At 41.7% G+C, this 11,348-nt stretch overlaps 3 protein-coding genes across 5 annotated transcripts in view; 2 read left to right on the forward strand and 1 right to left on the reverse strand.

The window, feature by feature from the left end:
• Window positions 1–5,713, forward strand: part of bin3 (bridging integrator 3) — a 33,391-nt gene extending 27,678 nt beyond the window's left edge. For both annotated transcript variants that reach the window (XR_007490603.2, XR_007490604.2), the window contains one exon: window positions 4,880–5,713. The gene's annotated coding sequence lies outside the window, so the exon portion shown is untranslated. The remainder of the gene's footprint in view (window positions 1–4,879) is intronic.
• prkg1l (protein kinase cGMP-dependent 1, like) lies at window positions 32–8,474 on the reverse strand. 2 transcript variants are annotated; one of them, XM_049763697.1, is made up of 20 exons: window positions 8,353–8,474; window positions 7,810–8,008; window positions 7,619–7,730; window positions 7,229–7,395; window positions 6,577–6,690; window positions 4,900–5,005; window positions 4,425–4,488; window positions 4,180–4,257; window positions 3,986–4,077; window positions 3,852–3,917; window positions 3,688–3,765; window positions 2,973–3,072; window positions 2,754–2,893; window positions 2,019–2,108; window positions 1,806–1,947; window positions 1,485–1,648; window positions 1,117–1,239; window positions 974–1,036; window positions 685–751; window positions 32–608 (listed from the first exon to the last, which is right to left on the reverse strand). In XM_049763697.1, the coding sequence occupies exons 2-20, from the start codon at window positions 7,997–7,999 to the stop codon at window positions 522–524; spliced, it is 2,043 nt and encodes a 680-aa protein (XP_049619654.1). In that variant the 5' UTR covers window positions 8,000–8,008; window positions 8,353–8,474; the 3' UTR covers window positions 32–521. The 2 variants fall into 2 exon arrangements, with proteins under 2 accessions (XP_049619654.1, XP_049619653.1); XM_049763696.2 differs by lacking the exon at window positions 8,353–8,474 and having other exon boundaries at window positions 7,810–8,291.
• A 729-nt stretch (window positions 8,475–9,203) lies between these two features.
• ubl4a (ubiquitin like 4A) lies at window positions 9,204–11,348 on the forward strand. The gene is made up of 4 exons (XM_049762808.1): window positions 9,204–9,384; window positions 10,262–10,367; window positions 10,543–10,757; window positions 10,835–11,348. The coding sequence occupies exons 1-4, from the start codon at window positions 9,337–9,339 to the stop codon at window positions 10,943–10,945; spliced, it is 480 nt and encodes a 159-aa protein (XP_049618765.1). The 5' UTR covers window positions 9,204–9,336; the 3' UTR covers window positions 10,946–11,348.

Here is an 11,348-nt window from a genome sequence, read left to right on the forward strand (position 1 = left end):
GAAAATAGCATTTTCGAAATAAATAAGTAAATTTTCAGTAACAATAACATCTTTAATACATGAAAATAAGGCAGAGACAAGATCAGAATGTACATATTATCCGATGCAATTATAATGGCACGTTTAAATTTTGGACACTGATTTAAAAAATGTAATAATTTTTTCTGGCACATCAAGTTTTTGAGATATTTTCCTTTTGATTTTGCCATATTGTTATGACGTTTCTAAAATAAATTCCACAGTCCAACTGTTGCTGAACCAAGCAATTTATAAATATTACTCAACGTATTTCTATATTAAATATTATATCATTATTATTTACTATTATAAAAACCAGATATGCTTGTGGAAAAAACCAGGGCAGATTCTGAACCAGCGCAAAAAATCATATAGAAATCTTAACTTGCATTTCTGCTTTAAAAAAATGAGTAGAAATATTGACCAGTGTAAAATTACTATTTACCGTTACACCTAAAAAAAAAAAAAACCTGAAATAAAAAATTCAAAAAATAGTTTCTCCATCAGAAGTCCTCCCATGTTGTACACAGCTCAGCTGCATCTCCGCTATAATAAGCACAGGTCCCGCTGCTGTTCCAAATGTGTTTAATCTTAAAGACACCCCAAAAATACATTTATTAGGACAAAATATTTGAACACCTCATCAAAAAATAACCGAATACCTACTTTGGGGCTGAGAGCTGGACTCAACGTTCCTCTACTAAGTCCATCCCAGTTGAATCCTTCAAACCATCTGATGAAAGAAAATCACATCTATAAAACTAGGTCATATTTAGTTGTGTGCAAATAAAAAAATGACTAATTAAAATATGTCAACATAAAAAAGGGCCTCCAAATAATTTATTGAATAGACAGTGATATAATAATAAAAGAATAGCGTTACAAGGATGGTTAGGGAAGAAATGAAAGTCAAGGCACATCAGGCTTGCGTATGGTGCAAAAGCTGCAGTCTTACTTGTGCTTCTGAATGTCCTTGGCCCCGTTTCTACGACTGCCGAGCCTCTCCGAGGGATTGTGCCTTGGAGAGAGGACATCAAAATAAGGACACCAGCATGATTGTGTCAGTCAAGATGTGGCGCCTGCGTCTGCTTTCAACACCTGCACAGCTTCTTTATGAGACCGGAGGCACTCTTGCTGATTGCTTTAGGGAAGTCCATGTTATCAATGCCGCGCATGGTCTCGCTGAGGAGGCTCATTGGGTCGGCGCCGCAGAACGGAAGCCTGGAGACACGTAGACAGTTCCAATTCCAAAGTGGAATGAATAACCCGACAAAGCGGAATTGGGCTAACGTTGGGAGCAAAAAGGAGATTAGGCTAATTGTTCATTTGAGTTGCAGTTTCATAAAGAGCTTTAGAAAATACTAATAATAAATACATGAAATAAATAAGTGTAAAGTCGAGCATCTTGGTGAAATATTTTGTTCTTCTTTCATTCCATGTCAAATGGAATAATATGCCAAACTCACCCACCAGTTAGCAGCTCAAACATAAAAACACCCAAAGACCAAAAGTCTGCGGCTACACTGTGGCCCTTGTTGAAGATGACCTCGGGGGCCATGTAGCCCGGAGTGCCGCAGAAAGTGTACGTCTTCTTACCCACGTCGATCTTCTTCATACATCTGGACCCGACCTAGGGTTGACAAATAACGAGAAATCACATGACGAGAAATCAAGACGGCCGACGCACGATTGCATTAGAGCGCCTCGTTGTCAGTCGTGGTGGAAAAAAACGTCCGCTTACGTTGCGTTCGTCGGAACATAAAAAGGAAATGATTTTGTCCTTTTACCAATTTGGCATATCCTCGCTCATCTAAAAGAACATTTTCAGGCTTGACATCTCTGTAGACGACATTTCGTGCGTGAAGAAAGGTCAATGCCTGCGTCACGCAAGCCGTGAAGAACTTGGTGCTGCTCTCGTCCAGACAGCCTCTGTGGAATACAATCGCGCGCTTGTTCAGAGGTTTGAAGGTCTTGATAACCTTCCGCTCAAAAGTACATACTTGTCTTTGAGCAAGTTGTAAAGATCGCCATGGAGACACGCCTCAGTCAACATATAGAGGCACTCAGCATCTTGAAAGGTTTTGTGCAACCTTGAATTAAGCGGAGAAACATTCTTTTTAGATTGCCGCTGTTTTCATACAAACGTGCGCTCTCCTCCTCCCAGGCAGCAGGCAATTGTTCATCCAACACAACACGTCTATTCCACTCCAGACATTCATTCATTCATTCATTGTCGTGACGCCAACCACATATCATGCGGCAGTACGAAGATGCGTAAGCATGAGCGCAATCACACCATGAAAAGCAGTTTTTTTAAAATATTTTGCTGTAATGCAGTTTTCTCAAGCATTACTATTGAAATATTGTATAAATGTGAATGGATAAATGTATGATTTTTTTGGACGATAGTAATATTCCTGACTAAGACTATTATTGTGAACCTTAGAATCAAATATTTAATGACTGAAGTTTGACATTAATGGACATTTAAAAGGACTTAAGTGGATGTAGTTTATTTAAAAAAAAATGCTCATTTACTTCCTGATAGTAGAATGCCCACAAGAAGGCGCCATAAGTATTGACGAGTGGTATCGGCAGCCTTTGCGAGTACTCGATATGCAATAGTGGGGCTTTATCTTGGCCTAAATGATGCTTGTTAATCGTTGTTAATCCGATCTTTAGAAATGTTGCAGATTCCGCACAGCGTGTCATCAAAACAATGCTGAGCAAATTACCTGACGAGGAACGGACACGCGGCATCCATCAGGATGTTTCGTTCTCTCAGAACGTGCTCTCGCAGGCCGTTGTGGCTAATGGCCTTTTTGTTGAGGACCTTCATGGCCAACAGATGCTTGACGTTGCTCTTGACTTGCACCTAGAAGTGGCAGCAAGCCATGAATTGGATAATGTGACAAGATTGGAAAAATGCAGCAGCCATCGTGAGAAAATCTCACCAGGTCCGTGCGGCCAAAGTCTCCTTCTCCGAGAGTGCTGATTATCTGGAAATCACTTAAGTTGGAGGAGGCGAGGGAGGCGGCATGCTTGACTTGTGATCTGCTCGCAGATTGAGGTGGACCTACTTGTTGAATGCGTTTACAGTAAAGTGGTGCCAACATCAAGCCTGTTGTGCTTTTTGCTGAAAACATTTTGCGGATTTTTTTGTGTATTGTGAAAGCGCAAGAAGAATATTGTATCTACTGTGAAGTGGACGGACTCTACTTTTGTTAGCTGTTTGGGTAGTCTGTGACAATCTTGTGTTGCATCTTGTTTTATTTTGGTAGGTATCTACTTCCTGTTTCTTCTTATTTCTTCCAAAGGACTTGAATATGCCCAACTTTATAGAGTAGTGAGTCCTGTTGTGCATTTTAGTGCATCTAAGAGTGGTATTAAAAAATAAAAGCTGAGCGAGCTGCTGACTGGCTAGATTCAAAAAGTCAGAGTGTCGCAGTGCATATTATGACTTGAATTCATTTTCTGCTTGTTAAGTTTATAATTCAAGATGCTTGCTAGGCCCATTTGTTTTATTCCTCTAACAGGGACTAGTTTACGTCAGCTTGTCCTTGTGTGAAAAGAAGAAATGCTAAACACTGAAACTTTGGCATGTCTTGATAATAAAGGTTTATGACGGAGACAGCTTGGTCTTTGAAATTATGAACAGACTCGGCTTACTCGTCTTTGCATGCAGTGTTTTGTTGCACCTCGTGACTGCTGTCAAACACCATTCCTCCAATGATATCTCGGAAAGTCCTAGTAGATAATAAAAATAATTAAAAAATCACAGAACATTCCGTGAAATATTTATAAGTGCATCCGTCCTTGGCAAGGTCTCTTACTCTCTGTCAATGAGCAGACACGCCACATCAGTGGTCGCGATGATGTTCACGGCACGCACGTCCTCTCTAAATAAAAAGATTCTTGGATTCAATTCAAGCTTTGTGATAAGAACCAAAGAGAAATTCCGCCGTACCCCCACAAAGCTTTTTCTCCAAACCACTGCCTCTCCGAAAGCTTGGAGACGGCTTGCTCTTCATCACCTGCCTTCTTTTCTGTGATTTTCACCTGGCCAATCAAAAAGAAAAGCAAAAAGCAACGGTGACAAATTCAATAGCGGCTCGTCTCCAGACCTTTCTAAAGCCGTGCTGACGTGCGGCCCCACTTTACCTGGCCTTTGTTAATGATATAAAAGGTGTCCCCTAAGGCGCCTTGTCGCATAATGTAGTCGCCTTGAGCGTAGTGAGCCTGTGGAGAGAAAGAACGACGAGAAAAACAATCAAACGGAACATAAAAGGTCGGCGGGGAGAACGATGGATTCCAAAGTGGAATGAAAGAACGGGGTGGGGAACAAAGAAATGATGATCGATAGGCGAGGCTGGCCGAGTGGCACAGCACGTGCTGAGAAGATGTACCTCCTCCATGAGATCACACATCTTCATGATGGCATCCTTTGGCAAGGACAGCAGAGAGGGAACACTGCAGGCACAAGGCGGGGTGGAAAGTGAAACAACACGAGCAGGCTTTTTCTTTTTTTTCTTTTCCATTCAGTATCATTGAAATCATGTCATCCTGTCCTGTCCTTGTCTGGTAGTTTCATATGCGTAATGTCCTGTTTTAATGTATTTATCACATTATCATTCACTTATATATATTTAACGTAGCTTACATTAAATTAACCACCCAAAATAAATCCATTATGTCTATTTTTAGGTTGTGTTGTCATCCACTTGTTGATAAAAAGTAACAAGCAGATATCTTCAGATGTTGGGAGTAAAATGTTAAAAAAAAAAAAAGACTTTTTATTTAGAAATGTTTACTCAGCCCCTTGATTATAACACGCTTTTTTTCCCTTCTTCTTCTTGTAAAGGAGGGTCCGATGCCATTCACCTGCTCAGCAGCTCCGACGTCCGCGTGAGGCTTTCACGGCCGCTCTGCATGAGCACACTCTGGTAACTCTTGCGCTCGATAACCCACAGCTTGCTGTCCGACTGTGCTGAGAAGCCCATCAAAAAGACAAAGACGACCAAACATTAGTCGACGTTCCATCAGAGAGGGCTCGAAAAATGTCAGCACTTATTATTCATAAGCGGACATTATTAATAATGAAAGATATCAAGCATAAATCTTATTTCCTAAACTATAATTAAAATGTGTGAATTAATTATGATACTCGTGCTGGTTCACACAAGGTGCCTGTGAGGGGAGACGGGAGATGTCCACCGTCTGAACTTTCTAATTACGTCCAACATCTGATAGCTTAACTGTGCCATTAGAAAGGGAATTATGAAGAAAGATGTGCAGGATAGTTTAATTTCCGGTTGACGGCTGACTCTTTTGAATGCACCACACACGCTTTGTCAAGTGTAATTTGTTGTTGTGGGATGAAGTGCTGCCTCTAAAAGGGAAAATACATCAGGTGGCATCTTTGTCATACGTCAATTTCGCCGCCTTTTTTTTTTTTTTTTTGTCTTTTTCGTTTGCACGAGTAGATGACAATGTAGTCACGTGCCTCAGGTTCCGACCCCAGTAGTCATGGTAACGAGAGGAGCAATCTCGGGGTATCAGTAATGCTAGAAAATGGATAATACATCTTTTAAGATTCATCAAGGTGAAAAGGGTTTGAAATTTTAAAATGTACTGGCAACTATTCAATCATGCAAGAAAATGAGAAACCAAAATAAAAGAAAAATGAGAATTTTTATCTAGCGGCATTCCCAGAGTTTTTCAATTTTTGTCACAGACGCTTTGCTATAGTATTAACGTAAAGTATTAATGTGCTTGTGGATTGCAGTTGTTTGTGTTGAAATTATGTTTGCTCCCTTGTTTATGCAAATTGACTTTACGCTCACAATATTAGCTCCAATCACAAGCTAATGACTACAACCACACAATTTGCAACCACAGTAATCAACATTTAGTTGAATTATCTCGTAAATCAGAACTTTAACATTTAGAGTCGGGATGGAGCTCTGGCATTCGAATTAGATTGCGGCGCTATGTTAATGTGATCTTCCCAAAGGTGACATCTTGTTCCATCTGTCAAGATCACAGATGGCGAACAAATAATTTTGATGCTGATAAAAAGGAAGCGCTATTAGAGAAGGCCATGCTGCAAAGGACATTTGTGCGCTGTTGCCACTGCGATAAAGACGGCAAACAAAGTTCGGATGATCCGCAGCCTATTTACTTACGGAATCAGGTTCCACGCGCACAAACGGAAGTTTCCCGCAACCCTAGGCCTTCATTTAGCGAAACGATAACCCGCTCACAATTGTAAAATTCCGTAACCACCTTTGCGATGTTCCTATTCAGGTTGAATGTGGCATTGCAAAGGGACAGATGGACTGTTTTAAATTCCACCCATATAGTAGGTATGTGAGGAAATCATTCAGCAGGCGCCGTGTTGTCTGTGACCTCCATGGCCGCAATAACCCTGCTTGTGATAATCCCCTTTGGTAGAAATGAATCACATCCGTACCTAATCTAAACACTGAAAAGTCTTTGTTATACCAGCCTGAATATATAAAAGATTTTTTTTTAAAAGTCACACATATGCATCAGTACCTGTGACAGAGTAGATTTGCGTGCAGTCGTAGAGCAGCGCCACCTCTCCGAACACTTCGCCAGCTTCGATTGTGAGCAATTTCTGGCCATCTTTTGTCACGTCCAGCCTCCCCTCTGTTATGACGCACACACATCTGGTAAACACGGCAATCACGGCTAGTGTGTGTTGCATTATAAAATTAAATTAAATTAAAGACATACATATGTATGAAATAAAGCAATTGATATTCCACTAAATTACAATGTCGCTTTGAATTCGATTAATTAGTCGGGCCTACTTCACACTGGGATTCACTCATATGGAAAATGTAAAGTCTTGAATGTCTGATGTCTGCAAGGCCCCGGGGCCAGATCCGGCCCGCCATGTCATTTTATGTAGCATCTGAGATTCAAACCCAGAACATCTCCACTGTGAGGCAAACGGGCTCACCACCGGAGTGGTTTCGAAATGCACTGCATAAAAATGTCAACAAATCAGACATGGTCCCTTTGCAATGAGCACGACGAGAGAGAGAAAACAGAAGCAGCCGTTAGATCCCAAATCAAAAGTCTTGTGAACGTCGCCCGCTTTGGTTACTAATCATTTCTACATTCAAGCACCTCGCACATCCTTCGACGTGATGAGCGCTGCCGCGTGATGAGCATGATTTACCTTGTACGACGTAAGCCTGCGAGCCGCCGCTTCCCTCCTGGATCACGCAGCAGCCGTGATGGAAGGCCGTGAGTTGCATGCTGGCCGTGACGGCTCTCGTTTCATCTCCGTCGAGGTTCTTCAACAAGTTACTCTTCAAAAAAGCCGTCTGAATCAACTTTTGACATCTAGAAGCACGGAGGGGATTAGGCATGATTATGCAGATTATCATAGTCAGGAATTCGGGGTGAAATTAATTCATTTTTCTCGCTCACCCAAGCACCCACTAGCAAAGTATGTTAAGTATAGTTCAGTTCAGTTGTATTTAACTTTAAAGTAGACGGGTCATTGCACTGCGGCACGCTCTCTGAGAATTGTGTAGCGCTGAGAAGAAAAACAGTGCTTGCTCACTCCTGGTTTTTGTCACACAACGTGAAGACATTCGCCGAATCCACAGTGAAGGACTCTGAAATAACAGTCTTTCTGTTTGCAACACGGAGGTCATCATCGTGAATCGAGCAGGCTGCAATCAAAAGAAAAAAAAAACATACTGGGTGACTCAAAAGAAGCAAATCATCCAAAGCGGAATATTCTACACGGACCGGCGCTGGTTGCGGAAGGTCCCGGCAGCGCCACGGAGGCTCTGTAGCGATCTAATTCTTCCTGAAGTCTCCGAATGAGTTCATCCTTGGTATCCAGTTCCAGCTCCAGCTCATCTATCAAGGTGTCCCTCTGACGGAGCTCCTCAATCTTTAGCTGCAGGGCGAACTGAAGGTCTCGAAGCGTGCCCATGACCTACTTCTAATGTGCAGTCACACATCATGTCAAAGTGTTGCATGCAGCCACAAGTTGCAGTTACATTTATTCAATGTCACTCAAAGGAGGACGTCTCGCACTTCCATTGAACGAATAATAGACGCTAAATAAGTCAGGGGACAAGAAAAACAAATCATGGAAAGATCCAGAAAGATAGATAGATAGATAGATAGATAGATAGATAGATAGATAGATAGATAGATAGATAGATAGATAGATAGATAGATAGATAGATAGATAGATAGATAGATAGATAGATAGATAGATAGATAGATAGATAGATAGATAGATAGATAGATAGATAGATAGATAGATAGATAAGCACTTACCTTGTACAGACAGTCCATTCGACAGGTGCACGCAAATGTCCTCTGAAAGTGAAGAGAAGGATGATGCTCCCTCCTCTCTAGTTGGGTGGTGGACGGTGGGGGGTGGGGGGTCGGAGACGGCTGCAGCTAGTCACGTGACCAAAGAGCCAGCCCGCAAGGCTGAGATGAGACAAGAGGGGAGCGGGTCAGATCGTCTTTTTGGGATAGGTTGGGCTTCCAGAGACATGAGAAAATCATGGATGCCTGAGTACTGTTTTATTTGCAGTGTTTTATTGTTACGGGGTGGGGGGGGGGGGGGGGGGTGTAGTATGTTTATTTATGACTGTAAATTAGGTATGGGCTTTGGAGGTTTGATTTTAAGTGCACTGAAGAGGCTACTGTTTTAGATTTAGTTGCAGAAAAAAATTCTATTGCGAATGGATCATTTAATTTGAGTCAGCCATCTAAGTAAATATCCATATTCCATCCATCAATTTTCTATAATAAGGCACATGTCCTAACAATTACCTTCAAATGCTTCAGAGAGATTAACCAAAAACACATGACTACTTTATTATTACAAGTAATTTGTAAGTACTTTTCAATAACTATCATTTATTTAATAATAATAATAATAATAATAATAATAATAATAATAATAACAATAGTAACAATAACAAAAATAACAATAATAACAATAACAATAATACTTTTAATACGTTTTTATAATTATATATTTTTTTTATTGCAAATTAATTTGAGGTCCGCGAAGATACCGTACGTGGACCTTTGGGGCTCTGGGAACCTCAGTTTGAGAACCCCTGACATGCCGGCTGCCAGCAGACGTAATACACCCCGCCAGCCGAGGGCGCTCAAAAGCAGGAGCGGAACATGGGTTGTTAACGAAGAAGAAACCCTAGTCTTCCTTAGCTAAACTAGCCAAACGATTTAGTGGCCTAATCTCCGCAGCAATCGTCGTTTTAGTCGATCATAGTTCGATCCAAAATGATTCTTACTGTGAAGCCGCTTCAGGGAAAAGAATGCAGCGTCAACGTAAGTGAAGAATATCTTTGCTAAGCGAAGTGAAGCTACAGGCGGCTAACGCTTCCGACCGGTGTAGCCGCCTAGCCGCTAACCGCTTGGCATGGTCACTGTCATATGTTCAGCCACTTTTTGAAAAAAAAAAAAAAATTGACCGGTAATTTGATCAGTAAAGAGTTATGTTTTTCCTATTTATTTTCAGTGTCGCACCAGTCAAGCGGTGACGAGTAATGAATGTCAATAGTTTATCGTAGGTTGCTAGCATCAGCCAGACAAAGACGCAGACTAACGTTACTGCCTCATCATCTGTTTAGGTTGTACTTTTCTACTTCTGGTCGTTTTTGTATGCAATAACTTGATGTCTGGTGAAACAGTGTTTGTTAACAACAAGAACAATAATAATGGACAAGTTTGTATCAGAGGGGATGAAAGTAAAATAGTTCTGCCACAAAGCTGGATGCCACGAACGCAATAGCGACAGTGGAAGGATGCTGAAAATGGAGTCGCCTGGTGGGAGGCAGAAGGACCAAAGAGGAGATTTAGGGTTGTGGCCAGACAAGACTTCCCAGGTAGTTGGCGTAACAGCAGAGGATGTCGAGGACAGGATGACATTTGCTGTGGCGATGCATGACTGAAAGCATAGGATACTCTCGCATAAAATCAGAGATTCCAAAAGTACTCTCACTCTCTCTCTACTTAAGTAGAAGTTCACATACTGGTGTTAAATAAACTGGCTAAAGGAAGTAGAAGTAAAATAGACATTTTGAACAAGGTGGTTGAGGAAATAAAAGCAGCCATATATGTACAGTTATAACCATTTTGTATTTCCTTACCTCCCATGACTATTTAATTTGCGCTCAGCTTGACCATGTTGTGTGTAATTTTTCAGGTGACCGAAGATGAAAAAGTTTCCACAGTGAAAGAGCTCGTGTCGGAACGTCTCAACATCCCAGCCAATCAGCAGCGGTTGCTTTATAAAGGCAAAGCGCTCGCAGGTACATTTTGGTTAACCATCGTGCCTACTCCATGAACCTCACTTCTGCTCCCTTAGCGGCACTATAAATGGGCCGAGTGTATAATGAGTTCCACATTACAACAGGGCTGTCTTGACTTTTTTCTAGTCACCCATAAGGAAATTCCATTGTGTGAAATTGTGACTTATCCCTTCAGATGAACACAAACTAAGTGACTATTCCATCGGGCCAGAAGCGAAGTTAAACCTGGTCATCCGTCCAGTGGGGGAGAGAACCGGAGCTTCGGGGACAGCCACCTGCAGCAGCAACGGAAACACATCTCGAGGAGGAGTGTGGCAGACTGTGTCCACTATCCTCGCAAAACACTTTAGTCCCGCAGATGCTGCCAAAGTCCATGAACAGCTGATTAAGGTATTTATTTATTTGATAACATGGGAATTGGTGACCATGCAAGAAAATGTGTTTTAGCTTGAATTTTCTTTTTGAAGGACTACGAACGTTCGCTCCGACAACTTAGTTTGGACGACATCGAGCGCCTGGCCGGCAGACTGCTTCACCCGGATGTGGACGACATGGACACGACGTCGTACATGGACTGAGGTCCGAGGGACAGCCGTGCCGGAAGCTGCCTACTGTGAATGCGTGAAATGTGATGCAGAGAGCGCGGCGTGCGCCTAAATCAGAGTGCGAGTGAGCTTTGGATGATTTGTTAAGCGCCGACATCACCGCAGAGGGTTGGTCCGTGTTGTTTACGCTGCAGTAATGTCACGAGACCTCATCATACAATTTTGGAAAACAAAGGAATCGTTTATGCTGTGAGTCTCATGTTTTACAGCTCCCAGGGAACACAACTTGTCTTTGAGGATATTTATTTTTAATGTTTGGGTGATGTGCATTGTTCGGAGACAAGGAAGTACATTTTCTCTTTGTTGACAACTAATGATCATTGTATGCATTGTAAATATTCTGTTTATATTCAGATATTAAAAATGAGACATCTTA

The sequence above is a fragment of the Syngnathus scovelli genome, chromosome 3, assembly GCF_024217435.2.
Source record: "Syngnathus scovelli strain Florida chromosome 3, RoL_Ssco_1.2, whole genome shotgun sequence".
NCBI classification, from domain to species: domain Eukaryota; kingdom Metazoa; phylum Chordata; class Actinopteri; order Syngnathiformes; family Syngnathidae; genus Syngnathus; species Syngnathus scovelli.